The sequence below is a fragment of the Oxyura jamaicensis genome, chromosome 11 (genome assembly GCF_011077185.1).
Source record: "Oxyura jamaicensis isolate SHBP4307 breed ruddy duck chromosome 11, BPBGC_Ojam_1.0, whole genome shotgun sequence".
Taxonomy (NCBI): Eukaryota; Metazoa; Chordata; class Aves; order Anseriformes; family Anatidae; genus Oxyura; species Oxyura jamaicensis.
Window position 1 is genome coordinate 17,661,220 of NC_048903.1, and position 24,863 is coordinate 17,686,082.

General features: G+C 43.5%; 1 protein-coding gene across 2 annotated transcripts; it reads left to right on the plus strand.

Annotated features, from left to right (window-relative positions):
• The first annotated feature begins 6,543 nt into the window (after positions 1-6,543).
• Positions 6,544-23,564, plus strand: WFDC1 (WAP four-disulfide core domain 1). 2 transcript variants are annotated; one of them, XM_035336627.1, is made up of 8 exons: positions 6,544-6,672; positions 10,866-11,074; positions 16,345-16,540; positions 17,020-17,103; positions 18,869-19,009; positions 19,572-19,613; positions 20,293-20,369; positions 21,295-23,564. In XM_035336627.1, exons 2-7 carry the CDS (start codon positions 10,928-10,930, stop codon positions 20,349-20,351), a joined length of 669 nt encoding a protein of 222 aa, XP_035192518.1. In that variant the 5' UTR covers positions 6,544-6,672; positions 10,866-10,927; the 3' UTR covers positions 20,352-20,369; positions 21,295-23,564. The 2 variants fall into 2 exon arrangements, with proteins under 2 accessions (XP_035192518.1, XP_035192519.1); XM_035336628.1 differs by lacking the exon at positions 6,544-6,672 and adding an exon at positions 10,568-10,740.
• The last annotated feature ends 1,299 nt before the right edge of the window (positions 23,565-24,863 follow it).

Here is a 24,863-nt window from a genome sequence, read left to right on the forward strand (position 1 = left end):
ATTGTGCCTAATGCGTTTGCTTATGCATTCCTGAGACTTTGCATTTGTCCCAGCAGCCACTTGGAAATCGCTGACTGGGACTCTCACTAACAGGCTGATCTTGTAAACATTCGCTTGAAGGAAGCTGTTTGTATTCCCGTTTATTATCTGCTCCAATCTCTTAGGAAATAATCACATGCAAATCAATCAGGATGATAGCATGTTACCATTATAAATCCAAGTGTAGACGAGGGAGGGCAGTATCGTTTTCTTCCGGTGAGAGAGAGGGGAAGACTGTAGGAGCTTAGCTGTTGTGCCCAGTCATGTGTGACCTTTGTGAAAGTTATGGAATTTCTGACCCAAATTCCAATGTTTTCTCATGAATAATGGTGCCTTTCAATAGCATAGACTGCAGGAGTGGGTCGTTCTCTCTTAATTTGAATAACTTCCTTCTATTCAAAGTTTAAATGTTTTCCTTGATAGGCCTTTGAGGATGAGGAATTGCTCAGTAATAATTCACAACTGTTGTATGTGAGCTGATTATTGAGATATTTAGGTTAATGACAGCAGTGTGAAGAACTGCATGTATGGGAATTCAAGACCACAGCTCCAAACAAAACCTCTTCTCGAGGCAGCTCAGCAACAAATCCTAGTCTACCAGTTGGGAAGATCCTACTTCAGCCATGTTTTGTAGTTTGCTTTGTCCGTGTTGACACAGAGAATGAAAGGTTCACTGCTCAAGCGGTCATTGGGAGGATGATGTTTAAGGTCCCTTCAAGCTCCAAAAAATCTACGATTCTCTGTTTGAAGGAGGCAGAGAGCTTCCTTGAAGTTTCTAGAAGCAGGACCTTCCATTCACCCAGCTGGTCGTTGTCCAATAAGGAGCAATGCAGAAGGTGCTAATTGTTTCATAAAACCATAGAATATCCTCAGTTGGAAGGGAACCACAGGGATCATCATCTCCAACTCATGGACTTGACCCTTTGAGCCTTATGCTCAGACTACAAAATACTTCAGTTTGCAAAGGCTGCCTGAGACCTACTGATGGCAACAAGCTCCCCCCCCCCCCCCCCCCCCCAAAAAAAAAAGGGAGCTAGAGGAATGGGAACCTAGATGGAGCTACACAAGTTTTCTACAAAACTAATCTGGGAGAAGAGTGATTTAACCCCTTGAGACTAAGACAGGAGGCCTCAGATTTGAGGGAGGTGAATGTAGAGATGAAGAGACACAACTAACACTTCCGCTATTGCATTTCATTCAAGAGTCTGGAAAAGCTCAACTGTAAATGCCATAACTTTTCAGTCACAGTCTGAAACAGCTGTTTAAGTCTGCACAGAAGAGTAAATCTGCCCTGCTGCAAGCAGCATGTTCTGGGTTTCTTTGGCAGAAGCATTGAGTTAATTGAGACAGAAAGTTTGTAATAACTGGAGGTTCTGCTGAATTGAAGCCCCAGATGATATGCATTGTACAGTATTTATCTCCATTACCTTGTCATGAGAAGGATTTTCACTCTATCTACATACTCAGCAAAATATGAATATGGCGCTTGCAGACCTCAGTGCCCTCAAAACCATATTATTCCAGCACTGACAGTTAACACTGCAGTACATCCTTCTTCCACAGAAACCTTCCAGTGCCTAGAGCTGCTCCAGGGAGCTATGGGAGGTGTCCTTCAGCCACCAGCTGAATTAGCCTTGCCTTTTCAGCTCTACAAGACTTGATGGAATAAGAAAGCATTCGAATATTCTTCTCCAAGCTACCGAGTTTCCACTTACTTGCAACACATGAACTTTAGTTTCCATTATTCCTTGGACATGAAGTCTGAAAGGGAAAAAAAAATACAGTGGAAGAGGCTTTCACTTTAGGTGGAAAAGAAGTTCAGGGCACTCAAATGTATGTAGACTATAAAGGATCGGTATTTAACCGCACAGGAAATGATGATTAAATTAATCCACCATTCTCCTTTTTGCAGCTCTTTGGGGGATTTATATCAAGAAATTAACAAAGGAATGTTGTAGTCTGCCAACAATGTAATTAAGGAATCAAGCCTCATCTGAGCTTTCTCATTCCAAAGAGCTTGTTGGATATAAGTTGGAAAAATGTTCAAAATCAAAACTTCAAAGAAAAGATGGAGAGATATTGTGAAAAAGCATTTGAATATTCAACTATTCGCTTTTTCCAGTCTCCTTAACACTCTCAGAATACTGAAAACATGAATGATGAAACAATACAACTACTTTGGGAAGACTGAGGAGAAAAAAATGATGAGGTAGGGCTGGTTACACTCAAGACCTTGTCATTGTAGACTGGTAAAACATTTGGGATTCCATGGACAAAACCATCACAAAGTCCAACAAAACCTAATAGGAATAGTGTGTTTACTAGTCTCTGATATTCTGAGCATGTTCTCCTACTCCTACTAATTAGGTACATATTCACAGAGGACTTAGGTTGCCATATCTGGACTTAGGCAGGACAAAATATACGGGTACTTGCTCTGTAGAAGTTATTTCCATTAGAACAAGTCCAGAATTGCTGGGCACTGGAAATCTCAGGAAAAAAAAATTGAACCCTGATGAACCCTGATGAAGACTTGACAACTGCGGCGAAATATGAGTGTAAATCTGAACTCAAACTCTGGCAAGATGCATGCCTACTGTGCAAATACTAAATACTAAATATGCTGAATTAGAAGGTGCTATAATGTACCAAGCAGCTCTAGATAAAGAGATTTGTTGATGTTGCTCCATTACTCTTTTATTTTTTTTTTTGAGGGGGGTGGGTGGAGGTGGAGAAGGGCAGGCTGGGGTTTATGAACAAACCAGAAACATGTTGGAGATTAAATTATATAAATATACATATAATTTAACTATTATATAACTTATGCAGTTATATAATACATAATATTTAACTAGAACATTGAACAAAAACTCAATGAAACATTTTCCAGCATATTGAATTCACATGGTGAATGGCAAAAGCAGCTGCCTCATGCAGGGCTGGGAGTGTATTCTCATGGGAGCTAGAGATGTGACCATCTTCTGTAGCCACATTCAGTGCTAAGTAATGACAGACCCAGGTCTGTAATAGTCAGGTTTGTAGCACAGCTTTTATTCTCTGCCTGGTGCTAATAGGGTGTTTAGAGAGTTTTTGCTTTGTCCTTAGCTAATAATTTCCAGATTGTTTTGCTGCAGAAATAGGGACAGCCATTGCCGAAGTCGCCGTGCAATATTCAAAACATTGACTTTGTAATAGAGATGTCGCCATTTCTCATGGGTTATCCTCCATAATATAAACATCCCTCCTCTTTCTCTGTTCTCCTCTCTCTGTCCTGCCCAAACAGTTTACTGCAGCTGCACTAGCGCGGAGCTTGGAAGCAAGTGAACGTGACAGTGAATGCAAAGCACTGACTGACTGCGGCTGCGGCACAGTGCATCGGAAGTACCTTCATGTTTCCCCTTTATGTCAGGAATGGGAAACATAGTAATTGGCAACATCTGTGGAAAATGCAAGTTACTGTCATCCTAAAAATGAGTGGCTCACTGGAGGACAATAACTTTCCCATTAAAGAGACTCTATTCAGATGGAAAGTTTTGTGCCAAGATAAAAGATGGAAACTCTCCATGGATCTCTCCTGGTCTGCTGAACTATTCAGAAGGAATTCAGCTGGAATACTAAACCTTTCTGTTCAGGTCCATTACACAGAGACCTCACATGGAGACAACAGGGGAGGAAAACCCTTCTATTAAACTTCTTCCAGCACCTTCAAAAAATTAAGCTATGTCTGACGGTTACAAAAAATGCCTTGTTTGGCTAAGGAAATGATATAAGCTAAAATAAAAGCTATGAGATGTATCCTCTCTATTAGGGGTACGTACAACAAAAAAAAAAAAAAAAAAAAAAAAAAAAAAAAACCACTCTCTGATGTCTCCTGTGTTTTCACACCACACCAAAGCTTGTAGGAACAATCTGACTGCCCAGGGGACTTTTGGAGAGGGCTGATTTCTAGGCATTCAAGCACACATGTGGGCGTCAACCAGCAGTTTGGGGAACTTTCTTGCAGGAAGTTTTTGCTTTGCAATCCTACATTTTCATCACTTGGTTTCTGATTTTGGGATGACATCTAATTATATTTACAGCCCAAGCCAAGAAAGGATTCAAAACATTGCCTATTGGCACCAGGAGTCAGTGGTGAGTGAGATGCAGCCCACTTAGCAGAGCTACTGGACAGGAGAGAGCCTGCAAGTCCCCACGGACCAGGTAGATTATGGAAACACATGTGCTGATTTCCAGACACACTGCTTGAGAAGATAAAGGGGAATGCTCCCGGATAAGCCAAGTCTGCAATGGTTCAAAATACTGCTGTTCATCTTCAACCAGCTTGAGATAAGACCTTTATCAGGAGGTCAAAGGCAAGTGGGATTTTCTTTAGCTAGTTTAACCCTGCTCCTTGGATAAGAGAAGACAAGAAAAAACATCTGCCTTCCCATAGCAAACTCCTCAAAAGCCATGGGATAATGTGTCAAATGTGACTCTCAGATTCCCAAATCCTTAGATCTTGTAAGAAGTTCTGAAGAAATGTTACCAACTGCAAGTCTTAGCATCCCCGTATGGCTGCAGCAATGCTCCTGCCCTCCTGGGTCCCTGCACGGCTGCTGGATCCTGCTGAACTCTGAGGTTGTGTCTCTATTCTGGAGAGTACTGGCACATCCTCAGAGCTGATGTAAGGAGACGGAGTTTTTTTTCAGAGCTCTTAAACATTTGCCTTGTGGTTGGACCTGGAAAATCATTTACTGTCCTTGCCAAAGTACTCACTGCCTCAGAGCAGCCCCAGCAAAGCAGGAGGGATTTCACCTGTAATGGTGTGTGGGAAGCTGAAGTTAAAGGTTTCCTTTATGGAAATCATCTGCAGGCGCAGTGATGATGTGTATATGACTGGCACTTCATCTGCCTTGTTTGCAGGTGCCACTGACGGGCACTTCGTGTATTAAGTTGCTATTTCTGGAGGTAGGCAGGATGCTTTTGTAATGGGAAACCATCTGTCTCTGGGATTATAGGCAGGCAGATTTCAAACTTAGAGAGATGCAGCCCCAAAACCAAAGTGTCTGGCCCTTAGCAAGTCATCATGGGTCAGTGCAGGGAATCAGACACACCTTCAGCCAGCAAATATCCCCCTTTTTGATGTCTTGTGTAAACTTGTGACTTTCCTAATGGAACATGCCTTTTAGATGGATTTATACAAGTCCATTTTCACATGCTTGCATGGTCCCTGGCTTCAACTCGTGTCTTAGTATGGTCCAAACAAGATATCATGTGCCCCAAGTTTCTTCCTGATTTGATTCCCTGGATTGCAGCTCTGCTTTTTTAGGCAGCCTGTGTTCAGTCTTTCTGCCCCTGGGGAGCTCAATCTGGCTGCCACGCACGGCATGGTACAAGGCTGTGGATTTCTTGTAACATCCATGTGAATCCACAGGGAGACTAACGCGCCGTGTCTTTCATTTTAGGGTTAAGCCTGTCCTCCAGGGAGATTTTTCTGAGCTTTCCGGTCCGTGACTCAGCTGCTTTGGTGGTCACAGTGTGAGAGCTCCTGGTACATCCTCCCCACCCAAACCATGCAGCAAACCCCATGGCCTGAGAGCTAAAGGGTCCCTGCTGCCCCCAGCCCCAGAGCTTCCTCTCTGCGGGAACACTCGCTGCTCTCCTTTTTGGAGACAAAAGGCTTTGGGACAACGAGGCCCCAGAGGGGACCGAGTGCTGCGTTTGCACAACCAGACCCGACGGTGTGGGCGAGAACCACCCAGCTCCAGCAGTCCCACCCAGAGGAATTGTTTGGGCTTCCAGAGGTTCCCCCGGGGCACACAGCATTGCAACGGAGGCACAGCCACACACTGCACCCCAGAGCCCAGCCTTTTCCCCCAGCAAAGCACCTTTCCCGTTTGTAATGAATATATTTTGATCGTATATTTTAAGACTTCCTGTTAATTTTGTTAGTGGGATGCAGCATGCATGAGAGTGCTTCTCTAATAACATTCATCTGCTTAATTTATATCTCATATGCAATAAAACAAGTTAAAAGGAGGAATACTTTATATTCTTCTTTACAGGCCTGTCCAAATGGATAGGGGCCACTTAACATTGACCCCTGCCAGGCTTTGCGAGAGCTTGAGGCCAGATGCTTAAAGAGAATCACCTGTCTGTGTTTTGCATTGCTTTTGATCTTTTATTTCATCCTGTAAATTCCCAGGGGAGTTCACTAGTAGCATACATCTGGCACAGACACAATAGCCAGCCCTTCCTGCTCAGAGAATGAATGAATCCACACCAAAAACCCAGATTTGGTGTCTTCCTATAAAGCTAGTTCTAAAATAACCCTCTGGGTGAGGGGGTGCATCATCTGCATCCAGTGCTGCCTCTCAGAGTTGCTGCAGCTTCTTCTCATTTATCCCATTCATGCACCCAGGTGTGCACAAGGACAGGATTGCAAGTGGGGTTTGCAAGGGATAGGGGGAGTCAGAGCATGCTGTAACCTTTCCTTCACACAGGACCAGGTGATATCAATAACCTCTAACCTGGTTAAACGCCAGAAAACCACTGCCCTTTGCTTTTGCCAGCAGAACCTATATAAGGCTGGTGAGGAAACAGCCCATCTGTTATTTCCATGGATAAGGAGCTGCAGCAACCCCTGGCATGAAGGTATAGTGATTGTATCAAGCTAAAATGAGTCACCCTGTGTTGATGGGGTTGTGTGCTTTGAGAAAATTCTCTTTTTGACATAATCTTTCCTTAAAAGTCAGATCTTTCCTCTGGGAAAGGGGAAGTTGACTCGGGCTGACTTATTTTTCACTTATTTTATCACTTCACTTTATCACGTATTTTTGGCTGGACAAAGACATTTTTCCCGGCTGCACAAATGCCCTGGGACTTTCACTCGGAACCTCCCTGAGAACCATTATTCCATAAACCGTTACTTAATTCATTATAATCAGGTTGCATGAATCCTGGTTCCAGATGTGACTCCATTCTCTTAGTTGGATAAAATGCCAGGCTTTCCATTCCGTTACATCTCACCCAGCTCTTCCTCCCTGTAACAGGGGTTGCTGACGGTCCTGATGCTCAAGTCTCAGCCACATTATTCTATTATCACCTGACTGCAGCTTTCTGTAGAACCTGCCCTGTTGAAGCCCTTTGTGGAATGGAAACTTGCACAGATCCATATACCAAAGGTGACTATTTTCTTAGTAATGAGATACAAAACTATCTCTTTCAACATCCTTGAAGGCAGCAGGGTTTTTATGTGAGGAACTGCTCTACAGATCTTGAAGCAGAGAAATCTTGACTTAGTAAAACAGTGTGTGTTCCCAGGACAAGTGTATAGAATAAATAGTCCTATTTTGAATAACACAGCTGAGCACACTGTAAACTTTCACCAGCAGGAAATGTGCTTAATGTTCACACACGTTTTTGTGGTCAGTGGGGCTGGCTGGGGCTTTTCACTTTAACACCTTCACTGGGCTGATTGCTCAGCATGGATATAGTTATATATCCTTCTATACTTGTCTCTTTTTCCAGCTGTCAGTGTAATAGTGATGATAGCACCAGAGGGGATCTTACAATGGGCTTCCCTAATCTATTTTTTGCTGTGGGTTCAGCCACAATTCTTTAGCAGGTACGCTGCCTGCCAGCACCCAAAGGGACCCTGTATGCTGGATGCCCAAAACTTCAGACAAGCAGGAGCCAAATCTAGCCAAAACATTACAATGCTACAAGGATGTCTTATGCCAGCACCACTTATTCCACTCTGCACATGGGATAGGAACACAGCAGCTTCATACAGATGTAACTGCAGGCAGCATGAGGGAGTTGCTCTGTGCGGAGAAATGACTGTGCCCCAAGTGGTGTGTACAGATAAGATGTAGTTCAAGAGAAAATGGCAGTTAATTTTCTCCTCTTCTTGTAATAAGAGTTTTTCAAGTGTCATATGTTATCAACTACCAAGCACTTAAATTAAGGCAACTCAGAATTCTGCTTAGTAGTAAATTTAAAATTTCTAATTATTTCCAGAGGCTGTGTTTGCTAAGAACTTGTGCCTGATTCCTACAATTATTTCACAAGCTGCTAAGAATCCTTCGTATTAATAGTTGGAGCCATATACCTGCCAAATAGTTCTTAGTTAAACAAGAAATTCTTTGGAAAGCCGAAGCTGCTGCTTCTTTATTTCACTTTTTTTCCTTCTGAATGGGCCATTTAAAAGTGAACTTGTTAAAACAGGAACTGCTCAGGAGCAGGGAGCCTCCATAACTGGGTGGACATCGTCTTGGTGGACTTGGTATCTTGGTTTCAGTGTGCTCTAGACTCCAAACGGGGAGAGCAGTGAGGATAGGAAATGGGCTGAAGCAGTCCTGCAGGCAGACAGCTTGTGAAGATAGCCCTCCCAGGGACCACCAGGAAGAAAAATATCTAGAAAAGCCAAGAAATATATTCTTTTTAATGTTTCCAGCTAAAGCAGGTTTTCTTAATGCTGTAAAAAATGAAATTCCTTGCCTAGTTTCCAAGTCAGGCTGGAGGTATAAGTATGTGAGGAATGGCAATGGGTGGCATGAGGAATGGATTTGAGGATAGATAACTGAAACATGGGGCTCAGCTTAGTCTACACTGTTTATAACAAGGAATCTGGTCATGCACATGGGAGAAGGTCTAATTTCAGCAAATCTTTACCTCATGCCTCAGTTTCCCCAGCAGGAATAATCCAGTCCAGGCACTGCATGCAGTACCTTTGGGAAGTGAAGATGAAAAGTGTGCAGGAGACCTAAATATCGTAACATCAACGTTCATTTTTTGCTGAAGACCATGGCCATCTGCTGAAATCTGTTACTGCAAGGAGTGTTCACATTTCTTCACCATACAATCCGTGAACTGTAATGCATGGACCCCAGTTTCTCCTGGGTAAATGTCAAAACTGCATATCTGCCAAAAGAAAGGCCAGAAAATGGTGTCTGTAGCAGCTATTAATCTTGAGCATTAGTTGCTCGAGGTCCAGATTGCAAGTCTACAAAACAAACAACAAAAATGAAATTAGGGAGATTTATCGTGAACAGTTGTTTCTTGCTGGTTTGTGTTTCAGCAAGAGATCAGACAAGTGGAATAGCACAAAGACATAAATTAAGTAGGAATACTCTAAGAAAAAAAAAAATCTTGTTTATTCTTTTGAACTAGCTGTGTCATTTGTCACCTCGTGGCACAGGAGTCAGGATATTGGTGGGAGCTCCTGGTTGTGCTTGAAAGGTGCTTTATCAAGGTACAGATATTAACACTGCAGCAAACAGGAGATTTGTTTTTAAGAAGAACTGGAGGCATCCTGTTGTGTGAGACAAAGCCCTCTGAGCAACAACAAGTAAAGCCACAACTAGAAGGCTTATGGTAGTGATATATTCCGCTCTGGGTGCATTAATGATGTCTGAGTGTGTCTTTTACTAATGCCAGCACAACTCCCGATTTCAGTTGATGTTTTGGTGAAATTTGGGTAAAGTTGTCAGACTTGATAGAGGTTGCTGAACTCTGCTTTCCCCTGGAGGATGTCCTGTCAGCCAGGTCTGCTCAGACCCCACAATCCTGCTTGCACCTTAGGGAGATACTATTGTTACTGCAGGAGCAACCCATGGTAAAGACCACATAAATATGGAGCAATATGTATATAGTCACTGCATCTCCACAGAGATGTCCTCAGAGCTCCTTTGGGAGGCCCTGGCCACAGAGTGGGATGGAACGTTTGGGGTAAATTGAAGCAAGCAGGACTCAGTGCTCGCATCTTGACTAATTTTGTGGGTCCATTTCTTACTTCATCTATGGTAGAAGCTGGACCAGCTGCTGGAGAAGAAGTTCAAGGAGCATTGTAAAATAAGCAGTTCTCACATTTGGTTCAGGAATCCCTGAAAAATTTATTATTAAAGGCTGAGAAAGCATATACATACGCATTGAGATGTATGTATATGGGTACATACATATATATAATAGATACTCTGTTCTTCTGCTCTTTGGCACCTGCCTCTGTCCCAGTCAGGATGCTGGGATGATTTCTGCCTGATTTTTTAGGGGGATTCTTGCCCTTCAGACACGGGGTGCCTGAATATCATGCAGGTGTCTCATCCCCATGTCCAGTCTCTCCCATTGTCAGGCACAGGCTGACTCATGTCCCCTTCCTCACTTTCCATTTGGCCATGTCATTTCCAAAGCACCTTCCTTCCTTATTCCCCACCCATGCATATGGATTTATTTTTACCCCATGGCCACATCTTCCCCATCTTCAAAATTATTTGCGGAAAGCTAACGTCAACTTGGTTTAATTAAAGCCTCTGCATGTTTATCATGTCTTTAAATCATTTCCTTCAAGCAGCCTTCATACTAAGTTATCACTTTGTCAAGACATGATCTGAAGCCACAGCTCAGGGCACAGTGGGAAGCACACAAAGGGAGAGCCAAGTAGCCCGGAAAGTTTGGGTGAGCTGTTTGCTAGATGCTACCGAGCCCACCCCTCCAAGACCTTTATTTCCCCCTGCGGCAGCTGTCATCTGATCCCACGCTTTGGCTTTGAATGGGGCTCTCTGAGGATGCCAGATGTTGGGAACAAAGGTCTAAAAATAATCTTTCCAAATAATCTTCCCATCTATCATTCAAGGAGAGCATGTGCTTTGTGTGAACATGTGAGCTGAGAACCCGATCTAACTTTGTGCGGAGAAGTTCAACGGCAGCTCCTGGCTTCTGGTCGTGGGCTCCTTTTTTATTTTTTTTTTCTCCTTTCCCTTCCCAGAAGCTGCGCAGCAGAAAGCGGCTCTCCCCAGCGATCAGCCCTCACTCTCCCTCCCTTTCCGTCTCCCCTCCCTCCTTGCCAGGACTCTGAATCGTCTGGATCCTGGAAAGCTGAGCTCCTTATTTGATCTCTCATCAGGAAAAAATGGATTCCAGGATGCCGTCAGAGATGATTTTCTGTAAAAAGATCTTCACTGCAGCCTTGTGCGTCTTAATTTTGCTGTCAGACTCAGGCTGCGCAAGGCATCTCTGGAAACGTGCTCTACATCTGAAAATGACGGAGAAATATGATGTGAGTAGCCTGCGATGGGGCGATTTGGGGGAGCTGGGTGTGCTCACTCTGAAAGGGGAGCTTTCCTTATGTGTACATATCATTTTAGAACAAGAAGCATTTGAATGCACAGCCCATCTCTTTATAAAAGGGCTGCATTAAGTTTCCCAGGCTGTACTAAACTTTTGCCACCTAGCTGTTGCAACAGGGAACTTGTAAAGCATGCTGAAAATATATCAGAGCTGCAATCGTCACTGCTTTTCCTAGAAACTTCATAGGGCAACAAGGGAAGCCTGAATGGGGAATGCAAAACCTACATGGCTGGGAATAGATTTAGTGAAAAGAAAATGTGATTATCTTTTTAGAGCAGGGAGGATTCCCTGCTCTGTTTCCTGCTGTCTTTTGGGGTAACTGGGTAAATACCTCCTAGTCTCCTAGTGATAATGGGAGTGCTGGAGCACTTGTTGTGCCTGTGTGCCAGAGGGGAAAATGAGCCGTGTGGCTATTCACCAGTGGGGTACTGAGCACCGCCAGCATCATTGCCAAATCTGCTGTGGTACCTAGAGCAGTAGCACTGGGATTGAAAGTCACCAGCTGCTGGAGATGGCCATGGGGGGATGCCCTGGTCAGTGTTTTCTCATGCTCAGGTTTAATTGCATTTTACAGCCATTGCATGTGAATAAACATCCTTGGTGTCACAGGGGGATTCCTACACCTGTTTTCTGTGGCCATATACGAGGGCTTTTAATTTAAAATGGATGGGGTTTGGCCCATGACATCTAAAGTGATGCCTGGGGACAAACACACTTGGTTCATGTGACTGCTGACTTAGAAGTGTGATACATGTCTTTTGTCCATTCTGAATGAAATTAATTGTGGTGTATTTGTCTCACTGAAATTTTACAGAGAATGTGTTAATATTTTAAAGGTAACCTGTTATTTTCAGACCTGAAGTTTGCTTCACTGAAGCCTCCCTTGGGACAGAGTGTCTGGTTTGCACTTTAATTAGAAAATGAAGCAGAGCTGTGTTTCATGCAAACTTGCTCATTGGAAAAGTGTATTTATGTTCTTCTCTTGTGTTTCAATGTGAGGCTCAAATTCAGTAGGATCATAGTGTAAATGTCCCAGAGAGATAGGACAGGAGCAGAACATGTATTTACATGTTGATCTTCAGATAATGTGCTGTGTAGAGGCACGGAGCCCACTCCCCTGAGGACAAATCCTCTTCCAATCTGCAGTTCTTTAAAGGGCTGTTTTTTCTGGCAGCCATGAACCCAGGTGCTACTGATCTGGCATGCTCAGCTAGAGCTGCTCAAATTGACAAGAATTTAATCTGGGAAAACAGAAAACACCTTTCTTTTTCCTTCTTCTCAGAGCTTCGTGAGAAGGAAGGCCATCTTCTTGTCCACCAAGAGCCTGTTTCAGCAGCATCCTCTTCTCATCAGAGAGATGTTTCTTTTCTACCAGATGCTGTCTGTTCCCTGCAGTTACGAAATCAGAGGCTTTGGGTGGAATGACTGATTTAGGAGGTTCTTGGATAGAGGGATAACAGATGGAGGTGCTCATGGCAGAGCGCAGCCATACAGGAGATGGGCCCAAGACACCTCCATGGGACACCCCGGAGGCCATGGGGCCATGGGCAAGGTCTGTAGGGGGAGGAGGAGGAAGAGGCAGGGACCTGACTGAGGTAAGGTGTCTGAATCCCAAACTGAGTCCATAGAATGCATCCATCCAACCGATGGCTGCAGAATGATGGATGGACAGGTGTTACGATGAGGAACTGGCTTGAAGTCCAGCCAGCAGTTATTCAATATGGACTCTGAGGAAGGGCTTTGGTTGGAAAGGAGGAGCTGATTGGGAACAGAGAAAGAGGATAGGGAATGTAATGACAATAAAAATATGGCAGTCAGGTTGGGATAGAGGAGCTGGGGTGCCAGCTTTTAGCAAATCCATGCATTTTCCAGTCAGAGGGAACCTCATCAAGTTCAGTGATCTGCAGCTTTGTTCTGCAGCCTCCTGCATAGTCTGGACTGTTCTCAAAGGGGAGAGGGAAGAAGCTGGCTGGGAATGGGCTTCAATTTATTATCAAGACACCCACATTTCTACTGGGAAAACCTGGGGCAGTCTTGAATTTATTCCAGTGTCTACTACATCAAGCATTTTAGGGGGAAAAAAAAAAGTCTTTTAAAGATTTCCAGAAACAAAGAATTCCTTACAGCTGCTGTAATGTTCCTCCAACAATTTATTTACCCTCCAGCTAGTTGTAATACATCAACATGGAGATATGTTTTTTGTCTACCAGATTAGCACACCTCATGTTGAAGCTTCTAGCCCACGTGTGCCTAAGAGTATCATCCAAGAAGAGCATCCCTCAGCCTTTAAAACCTGCATACGTACATGTCTTGCACTCTATTCCCTGTTTTCCAGTTTTCTTATCACTGGCATACATTTTTAAGCCCACCCCTATTTTACAACAGTCTTCCAGTACTGTAGATACTGGGTCTTGTTTCAGAGGAAATGGGGTTTATGGCCCTTGTCTGGAAACACCTGCCAGGGCCAGAGCTGGTGACTGGAAGCTGACAAAAACCTCACGTGTGATTTTAGTGATCTTAGACATGGCCAAGCAGAATATGAATTAGCAGAGAGCTGTGCTTTGGCACAAGCCCAGGGTCCAGATTCAGGTGCAAATAATGAAACAGATTTGGGATTGTTTAAAGGCAGATTGCATCCCACAGTTACCATTGAAAATATGGGTTTGAGGGAAGCCTGTTTCCCACTGAGATTTTAGCAGACATAAAGCAGCAGCAATAATTTTATTAGAAAAAAAAATCACAAGAATAACTTATTGTCTCTGAGGTTTAGAATGAAAGGGATTAAGAGCAGTAGCTGATCAGAGAAAATGGGTGGTGAGGTTGTAAAGGCCAAAGGTATTTGGCTGAAAACTTTACATTGTTCCCAAACGGAAATCTCATTCACTGAGTTGAGTGTTCATTGTAATTTTAGCTTCTTGGTTTCTGAATCATTTGCAAAGCCACTGCAATAGCTGTGTGTTTGTTTGCTGTTTTCCAATGTATTCATTATTTGCCAGTGTTATTTTGATCCCTACATTTTCAGTCCACAGATACATGCTCCCTCAAATATGGAGACTCGTTAAGTGTTTGCGACTTATGTGGTCCAAGTATTTCTCTATTTAAAATCCAACAACAACAAAGTTGAATTTTAGGTATATTGAGGTTACGAGCACATTGTTTCAAAGCTGGAATGTTTTTAGCTTTTCGAGGAACAGTTTGTGTTAGCTGGCACCTTGCTTTATGCTTTAACATTGAAAGCATCATGAAAAGTAGGGAATGTATTTTTCAAACCTGTCTTGTGGATCAAACGGCACACCAGTTCATGGAAAGACAACCTCATGGAAGGAATCTTGAGTAGTTTCTTATTCACTGTGTATAAGAAACTAAGGCAAAAGCAGAAGAAAAGGAATTGTCAATAGCGGGACCTAGCTGATACTAGGAACAGGGCAGGAGGCTGTTTACAGAAACATTAGCAATTCTGTCTCCTATGTGCAGACATATGCACGTTAAAGAAAATCCTGTACCTGGTTAAATAATGTACACCTTTTAGTATAAATTAAAACTTTTAATCATCCTGACTCTGCTCTGTACTTGTATATCTGCTGACTCAATGACTGCAAAGCAGGCAGCTGAGAAACTGCTGCTCTCCATTTCCCCCTAGCTACTGCCCAAAGAAATGAGATCAGCTCTTATGCAAAAACAACTGCTTTAGCAATACAATTATATCCTAAGACAGAGCATGGAAGCAAAATTTCTCACTGGTAGCACAAATAACATGAATCATTATTACTTCTGATGCTCGGTGATGCGTAGCAGCAGAGGCTGAGTGGGCCAGGGGTCGGTCCCCAGGGCTATGGGCCCCTTTACAGATCAACTGAGGAGTGCCAAAGTTTTGGCAAGCGATCTCATGTTAGATGTGAGCAACAGTCAATGCTCATTCCTTGGAGCTCAAAACCATAGTGGAAGTATTAGGCTACTGAGGGAGTGTTCAGCTTGTGGACTTGGGATGAGTGCAGGCTACCTCCCGGGGCCTCTCCTAGGACATGTTTTTGGGCACTACATGTGGTGGCATGCTGTTTTGCAACACGTTTTGCACACATGCTCCACAGAAGCCACTGGAGCTTCCAACAATTAGAATGAAGCAGCATCGGGATAGAGAAGGATATTAGTCTCACCCCAAATTTCTCCATAGCCCGATGGTGAAATTTCCCTGGTCCCCCTCGGGGACAGTTGCACCACATTGTTTCTTGGAATAACAACCCCAGTCGTTCATCACAGATTTCAAAACACAGCAGTGATGGGGCCAAGTATCTATAGGGCTCTTAAACCAAGCAGCCTGCCAGTGCTCTCACTTCCTGCTTTGGGCTAGGCCTCGATCTATGATAAAAGGGCAAATCCAGAATCTGTCTTCTGATTTGACCAGAGCTTATTAATGTGTGTTAATAAATTTGAGAACTGATTTCTGCCCTTTGTGAGCACTTTATGCTGCTCTGGGGAGTTATGTTTAAGCCCAGAGATGAGTGTTTTAGCCAAAGGTGAAAAAGGAACAAGCTGCGGTGATTCACCTCTGATGGAGGGAGTTGGCTGCTTGCTAAAATGCCACCAGCACAGATAATATCTGAATGCTGCCTCTTACAAATGTTTCTGGTAAAATTCTGTGCCTGTTAATCCACTTTAAATCCCCCTTTCCTTTCAGTGTGCAGCGTAGCTGGGCTCCGTCCTGCTGTAGTTGAACACCACCTCATTTGCTGTGTGATCAAACTGATATCACCCCACACAGCTCTCACCCAGATCATCTCCAGTTTTAGAAATGGTTTCTAATTTAACAACCTAGGCCCAGTGGATTATCTTGAAAGGCTTTGTACCTCTCCCCTAAAAGCCTTGGTCCAGCAGGAGGTGATGAAGGGTGAAGGATCCTGTTCTGGAGACAGGCGCTACCTGGGACAGCAGATGCAGGTCCCTTTAGGGATGTAACCTCAAAAAAAGTGTGAACTCCACACAACAGTTTGATGGTTTGGGGTTTCCAAAGAAGGTGCTAACATAGTTATATAGCTGTGTCTTCAGTGCATTGAAGATGGGGCTGGGAAAACAGAACATATAACTGTTCTGTCTCGTAAATACTTGAGAACCGCTTTGAAAATCCCTCTTCTGTTTCACCTGATGGGATGGTTGGTACTCGCCTCATGCCAAACCTTTGTTTCCTTTTCTTTTCTTTGCAAGGATTATGAGTACCCTCTTCATTCTCACAGTGCCCACTACCAGAAGAACGACCGCTGCCCACCTCCACCACAGACTTTGCCTGACCGAGCCTGTGAGGTGCCCAGCTGCCGCTCCGATTCTGAGTGCGAGAGGCACAAACGCTGCTGCTACAATGGGTGCATCTACGCCTGCCTGGAGTCTGTGCAGCCACCGCCAGGTAGAGTGGACCCAGCAGTCAAACTGAGGCAAAGACATGTAGAAACTGATAGTCATCCCCATGCGCACCAGGTTGTGGGTGGGAGGTGTGCTTGGTGTGAGTTGAGGATAAAAGTGTTTCTGCACTTCTGATTTTTTGGAGCTGAGTCTGGGATGATTGCTGAGACAAGAAATTAGCTAAGGTCAGCTGGAGCTGCAAAATTTCCACCAGCACAAATGGTAGGAATTTTCTGAGGCCAGCCCTTTTCCTGGGATTATGTATTTAATAAATGAATAAATAATCCCAATCTGGATTAGTGCTAACAGGGTCCAGGCAACCAACTCACCTGACCCATGCCATGGGAATGGAGTATCCACTCAAATTTGTCCTTCAGGATCCTGCAGCCTTATCCTACCAGTTACAGAATATCTGTGATTTTTCTATAACACTTTGCCCTCTGACTGCTGCACCTTGACTCTGATTTCTCATTTCTTTTACAGTTTTAGACTGGTTGGTTCAGCCCAAACCCCGCTGGCTGGGAGGAAATGGGTGGCTTTTGGATGGCCCAGAGGAAGTATTACAAGGTATGGCACATTTCACTGTCTTCTCTGTGATATGGTTAATTGTACAAAAGAAAATAAATAGTATATTGATCAGATACAGGGCTTGCCACGCACTTTGCTATGCTGGCACTGTTCATATTTGCCTGTAGTTTCTGCACAAATCACACTTGTGCAGGGACTAGTTTCTAGTGCAGTAAATCAGTTGTTTTTTTATTGGTACAGCTGGAAATCCTGCGCTAGGAGAGATTGATCAGATCTGTCCTTCCAGAGCAAAGTGCAACACACTGGGGAAAGCCGGGAGGCAGCAGAGCACTAGGAATACTCCAGGGAACTGCATTTTTATCCATTCTTGAAATAAACAGAAATGCATATTTTTTTTAAGAAAAAATACTTTGTCAGTATACATGGGTTTTCTGCCAGCTGCTTGACAGTCTGTGTTTAGGCTTGGTTCAGGCGGTTTCATAACCTGGAGTGATCTCACTGCACCGATGCCCTGGGATGGGGACTCAGCTCTGGCTCTTGTGTCAGAAGAGTGCTTTAAACAGGATTCCAGGCAAAACACTGCAGAGTTAAGTGAAGCTGACATGGAGCTGGGAGCATCAAAGCTTGAGGACTGCTAATGAGATTGGGCTTCTCAATTAATTCCACAGAGGAAGGGACTTTTAATTACATTTTTCAAATACCTCAAAATGTAATATGGAGGCAGTGGGGAGGCAAGAAATTTTCTTCTATTACACATCCTGAAATGTATTTATGCCTGAAGTTATTCATTTCATCACAGAAAGGCTATTCCAGCTTTTGATCAGCTTTAGTCAGACAGAGGTACTGCCAGTAAATTACCCTCTTTGGTCTTGCACAGATGGTATCAGACTCAGCAAACCTTAATTCCTATCCGTGATGGAAACACCTAGTTCTTCAGGAGGAAATTCTGCCTCCATCTCGTTGGAGTTGCTGTGGTAGAATTAAGATAAAATAGGTCCCTCCTCATCCATCCCTGTCACGCTTGGATTATTTGTTACTATTTTATCACCCTCAGCTTGAGGGAATAATTAGTGCGGTAAGAGCCATCAGTCATGGCATGGGAATTACAGCAGAGGTTCTTGAAATTAAAATCCTGGCAAATCAAAGGGTGGAGTGTCCCTGCATAGGCTGTACACTTAGTGTACATAAGCACCACCTGAAAGTCCAGCTTTACTTTTTTATTGTGCTCCATGACTGCTAGATATCCAGGGTCAAGGCAGTTAAGGCCGCTGGTGGTGGTAGAAGTGGCACTGCCTTACTCCATCCACACTGACTCACATCTGAGGTTTAAATTCATCAGTACTGTGATGGGTGTGGAGCAAAGAACAAAGCAGCAAAATGCCAGCTTCCTGCTCACGTTTCCCTGATTCCTCAGCCAGCCCCAAGCAGACTTCTGGCTGCTCGGAGGCAATAGCAGTGTGGGCAGACCACCTATCAGTGGCCACCACCACGGTGGATGGTGGTGGTCTGTCTTCACCACACTTCAGCCCCTGGCCAACAGGCTGTGGTTAGGGTGGTGGTACAGGTAGATGGGCTGATCTGGGCTCTCTGTATTGAATTAGAAAAAAAAAAAATCAGGTTCTGTTTCAGGTGTGAACGTGATCATCTACTCTGCCTTTGGAGGTGTTAGCTTCTTGGCAGCCTCGCTTGGGAAGTGCTCTGAAATCCTGTCTGGGAGGAGATGCAGAAGGTGGTCATGTTGTCATATTTTGTCTACCCAGGGGTGATAAAGCCACAATTTATGACCTTCAGGCTTCTTTTGCAGCTGAGGCCTGCAGCACCACTGAGGATGGAGATGAGCCTCTGCATTGCCCCACAGGGTATGAATGCCACATCATCAACCCTGGCAACACAGCTGAAGGAATCCCTAACAGGGGACAGTGCATCAAGCTCCGTGGAAATCCAGGTCAGTTGACTGGAAGTCTCCCTTCCTTTCTTGTTTTGCCAAGCAAACACCAGTAAGAGATGGGGTTTGGGCTTTGGTTTTATTGTTTTGTATCTTTGCCTTTAGTATTTTTCCTAGAGTAATGTAGAGCTGTATGGTTCTTAGACACTAGCTATTTCTAGGGTCATTTTTATGTAACTAAACGGTAAACAAACAAAAAAGAAGCATGGCTGGAACTTGAACTTTGCATGTCAATGATAGATGGTCTCAAATTTTACTCAAATTTTCTTTCATTTGAGGAAGTCTGTGATTCCCTGACTCATAGCTGCTGAAAAGGACGTAGCATTATAGTGGCCATCAGTTAACCACTCTCAGGGAAAGTGAGTTGTGCCCGCGTAGTTCAATAATCTAAACGGGTTTATAAGAGGTTTATAGCAGCCTAAGCTATTCCAGCTACAGAGGCCTTCTGCTTTCTTGTTTGTGAGATTATTATTTCTATATCTGTGCTGTACACGGAAGGCTGCAGTTTAACACAGAATGGAGGCTGGCTAAATGTGTTCTCATTATGTACCTCCTTTTTCAGATGGACGCAACCTGAGGCAAAAGTACTACAAGGAGTATTTTGGTAAGCAATTGGCATGAAGTGTTTGCTATTATTAAGCCCTATAGCTATTGCATTGCTTACAGGGAATTTGCACCTTATGAAGTCAAGGTCCTTGAACAGCAGAAAGAGATTCTTTAGTCTCGACTCTGTGTCTTGGTTAAAAGATCTTATTTTTGGATCTGCAGTGCCCTGACTATGGGAATCTTGGGAACCAGTATTGCCAGTTGTGACACACAGTGTTGAATGATACAGCCTTCTGCTAGGGGTTCCCACCCAAGGGTGAGAAACACCCAATCCAGCAACCTTTTGTTCTTTTAAAGTATATTTTTGGAGCTTTGGTCATGGCCCAGGACTTCTTGCAGATGAACACAGAACTCAGTCAAAAGCAGGGTCTGTTGCTGAGAATTTATCCTGGGGTATGTGGACCCAGAGGGCAGCAGTCAGGTCAAGTTGGAAGTGCTATTCAGATATAACTAGACAAGACCTTAGATAGCATCAGACTTGCAACCAACCAAGTTTGGCCAGTTCAGCTGATGAAACTATGAAAGGTTTTCCTTTCCTCCGTCCAACCTGCTATCGCAGCTCTACCAGAGAACAGATAAATAATGACACTGATAAAACTGCACTGCTTGGAGTTCCTTGTGAAAATATTTGCCAAAGACTAATCTGCAATCTAACCTTGCTGAGATTTGTTTTACAGGTAGCAATTCCAACAATGTGGTCGGCTACGTGAAAAACCAGCAGAAGCATTTGGGCTGAAATCAAAGGTGTGCCTGGGTAAGTGTCCTGTGAGTAAAAGGAGAGCTGGGTGAAAACAGTTGGTGCTTAGTATGCAATTATTAAAAAAAAAAAAAAAATGGTTGGTTGAGGCTGAAATTACCTCTCATCAAAACGACAGCACCTTAAAATTGTGTGCAGATGCATACCTCAGGCTCTAAGAATAGAGCTGAAAAAACTCTGCAGACAGATGGTGCTGTCGAATTATCTCGAGAACCTGTGGCATTGCAGAGAGCTCTGCAAAATGTCCATGGAGAAGCTGATGTCTTTCCCAACTTTTGCTCTCTCCCTCCCACTTTTTATTCTAATTCCACAAGACGAACCTGTTGTTTTAGAAAAGCCTTTGCTTTTTCTAGGTATTTAGAGGATGAAGTGATTTTCAGGGTGAAAAATGCTGTGAAATTTGTGAGCTTTAGGACTTTAAAGTTTTTTTATTTTGGGGCTTCTACTGCAGGTATGGCTGCTCCTGCAAGACAAAGTAAAAGGATGGATTGCAGTCAGGGTCAGTCTTGCAAATACTTAGGCATATGGATGACTTTGTGGGGTAACTTTAAGTGCATGTACACTTGTCCTGAAGAATGTGTCCCGTTCAGGTGAGTAAATGTACTTGTCTGGCCAGACCAAAGCCAACTGAAAGAGCTCCCTGACTTTCATCAGGCTTTGAATTAGGCAAGAGTGAAAATATTTATTATACCAAAGATTCTGTTCCAAGATGGTATTCTCAATGCTTTTAGCTTCACTTTAAAACTAACCTGAGTTTAACTGGCAGTTAGGAAAACAAAGCAGTTAAGTGTCTTTTATGTACCTACGTCAGGCTGATGCTTAAGATTCCATGACTACGTAAGGACAAGCTCTGTATAAACATCCCAGGGAGGATTAATATTTTAATTCCTTTTTTTTTTCTTTGATTTTTTTTTTCACACAGCTGGACCGCTCTGTTAAGCAGCTTTCAAGGAATGATTTACTCTGTTTTCTCTTTTGGAAGAATTCTAGTCCCAAGTCTACATGAGCATGTCTCCGGCATTGCCCCGATCCCTGCCCATCAAGGATAAAAAGACTTCGATTTTCAAGAAACAGGGGGAGTCTGGATTTTAAGCCTATCATCTTGGGGAGGAATGTGATTCCCTGAAAGAAACCACACCATTTATGAGCTGCCCTTCTACTGACAAAATGTAAATATCACCGAGCGGATCCCTGCAAGCCACAGTGCCCTTATCAGGCTGCTGGCACAGAGTCTGCACTCTATGTGCATCTTAGGGGACTGATTCAGATTTCAGTACCAGGAACATAACTCAGTAGTGTAAGAATGAAATGCAGTCAGAATCATACCAAAATATATTTAAGTTGTCTTGATTATTTTCAGACTAAGACTCTGGAGCTCTCTGGGTCAAATCCAGTTCCTGCCTATCTCAAGCAATTACTTCACAAAAGTCCCCTCATAAGCGGCAAGCTTGAAGAAACCTGCAGGTTTCTTTTCTTCCTATTTGTAGCTGGGGTTCACCAGTCTACAACCCTAAGCCTGAAATCTTAAAAATTTGAGGAGGTAGGAGCAAAAAAAAATTTAATTACTTTAAGTTATGTTCCTTAAGCGTCCCGGTCTGATGAGCTGCAGACTAAGAGCTAACGATCGAATAGATTTCTTTCTGCAATATCTAAGCAGTTAGAGCAACATGCATGACAGCCTTTTGAAGTTGGTGTTTTCACCCAGCACAGTTAATGCTCACAAGTTTTATGTGTCTTTTAGTACCTGCAAAACCTCAGCAGTAGGGCTGAAGTCTGGTTATTTTGTGCACATATTAGAAAAGCAAAATCAGGATAAATGTGTGATTAAAAGGATTGACTGGCAGATGAGCAACTTCTCTCTAGAAGTCCTGTACCTTTATGCTGACTCCATAAATCCTTAAGGCCACATTATTTGTGTTTTGGCCTTTACAGCTTCTTTTAGCTGCTTAGCAGTAGGAAATGGAAAACACATTTTCTGCTAATGTCTTTTTCTATGGCAGCTCCTAAAGGGACGGTTCCATTTCATTTTGACAAATCTGTCGGAATTACTAGGCAAAGGAAGATATTTTGGCTTCCTTGTTTAGTACATGTCCCAATCTTCATGCATAAAATTAGTATTTTGATATGCAGAATAGTAGCAGCGTTTATAAATACCCAATTCACAAATACAAGTGCTTGTTTCCACCCACCAAGAGGTTTTTCTTTCCATTCACCGATGGTTTAAGCCAAAGCTCAGACGCTTATAAAACACTTGATACTTTGCATATGACATTTGCAGCTGGAGAGATGAGAGATGCCAAACCACTCTGTTTCCTTTCATAAACAGATACGCTTCTTGGTGCTTTATGGAGCAAAGAAATGGATGAAGGGCTCCACATGTTCCTAAATCTCTTAATTTGTTGAAGTGCATTCAATTCTACGTGCCTTTGCTCCAAGTTCTAGGAATTAAATTCAACTCTGTATTCCAACAGATCTATTTTTATAATTTTATCCAAAACTGTACTTAATGTTAGTGGATACATTCACTGCAGTGGTTGCTTTTTGGTAGCTAGAGAGAGCACATACCTGACCACCTTGCCTGATGGGTTGGTAAAGATATTTCTAATTGCAAAAGGCATTTTTTAAAAGGAAAACTACAAATTTAATAATTTGTTAATGGATTTCTGTTTACGGGGTGTTATCAAAGACATCACCCTTCCTCATGGTGCTATTACGTTTGCTTTTTCAAGTTAATTCTTTTCAAGTTATCAGTTGTCAAACTCGGAAACAAAAGCCACAGAAGCAGCTTGTATAAATGCTGTGTTTTCAACACCATAATCCATCACACGTTGAAAAGAAAACAGACCAAATGAGTTGTCCTCACCTTATCTTCTATCCAAAGACAAATGGCTTTACAACACTTTCGTGAAGCACAATAGGAAATCGCTAATGTAGCTTGTTTTTCATGTCCCCATGTACACTTTATGTTTGGTGCTATAATCAACTTTACAAGTATCACTGTGTGCTAGCAATGCTGATGGCCTGCCGAATCCTTAAGCGCTGTTGGTGGAGCTACTCTGCCTTGTGGCATCTGAGGATCCATGCCAGACCCAGGCAAACCTTTCCTGGTTTGTGCATCTGCTGCTGTATGTGTGCGGGTTCTGCCACTTCGGTGCTCAATAAAAAAAGTGACCTGTATATTTTTCAACCCTGCCTAGTTTCAGTTGTGTGTTCTTGACAGATGCTTGGTTTTAAATTCTGGGGAGAGAAGAGGAAAAAAAAAAAAAAGACAAATATTGTATATTTTAGGTGTTAGGTAAGCTGAGAAAACACAGGCATGAGAAGACAAAAGTCAGTTGGCCATTGGAAGGAAGGTGACAGACCCCAAAACACATCCACCACCACCAGTGCCCCCTTCCAGAGGGACCACCTTTGTGGATCAGAAGCTCACTCAGTTCTTGGAGCCTTCATTTCTGCTCAAAGAGGAGCTGAGAGTGCTGTGAGGAGGGCAGGGATGATGACCCAGATAAAAGGTGACCTTTTTATTTGACTGGGCTTTAGCCCAGCTACATCTGTGTTGATTCAGAGATGTTGCTCGCTGCCAGATGGCCTTGGGCTGTCAACTCAGGCGGTTTGCACTGCACGAGCAGCTGTTCAGGCAGCTCTGTGGGCAGCTAAGGCTTCCTTAAAGGGTGGAAAAACAAACCAAGTCAAAGTCCAGTGCTGGGCTGGTGCCCACTGCAGAATACCAGTGCTATAAGAGCAGCCTGGTGCTGGATGGCTGTGCTGCTGAGTGCTGCATTTCTAGGAACTGGCAGGACTTCACCATTCCACCAGCTCCACCCATGTGCCCTTCTTGCTCTACCTGCTGGGCTGGAGTAGGCAGGAGTGCCTCTGCGTCATGTCCCTTCTGCCCCGAAACCATAGCTGAGAAGCCACAGGGAGAGAAACTGCCTTTAATTTTGCCAAAGAGGGAAGAACAGCAGGTTTCATCACTTAAAAAATGTTTTCTGTGGCTTTTGAGAAGAGGCCAGCTAGAACTAGATGTCAACTCTTCAGTCTGGCAGCGATCCTTGGGATCACTTGAATTTCTTGTGGTAATGGTCATCTGGTCTTTTGGAGGGAGAGATTACGAGATGGGTGTACAGGCCTCCTGTTTCCTGCTGTGAACTCTTAGTCACAGCGTGTATCTCAAGAGATTTCCCTCTCTTGGGATTTCAGGAGAGTCCCAAACTTTCAAGAGATGGAGCTGCGTCACAAAATTATATTTTAATTTTACCCGTGTTAATGCTAGCAAATATATTTTGATGATGCAGCTGGCTAATAGGCTTTGTGGAAAATATAATGTGATTTAAGGCATCATCTGCACATCACACCAAAGTGCTAGCAGTGCATCCAAGAGCCCAGCAGCTGGAATCAGCAGGACAAACATTACAATAGATCTTTACAAAGTCAGGGGTCTGCATTAAAACTGCAACATGCATCACTAGGTCAGCAATCTGCAGCATCTGT

Coding starts and splice junctions, on each gene's coding strand:
- WFDC1 (XM_035336627.1), top strand. CDS start 10,928: ATGGATTCCAGGATGCCGTCAGAGATGATTTTCTGTAAAAAGATCTTC. Junction 16,541..17,019: donor GTCTGTGCAGCCACCGCCAG/GTAGAGTGGACC, acceptor TTTCTTTTACAG/TTTTAGACTGGTTGGTTCAG. Junction 19,614..20,292: donor GTACTACAAGGAGTATTTTG/GTAAGCAATTGG, acceptor TTTGTTTTACAG/GTAGCAATTCCAACAATGTG.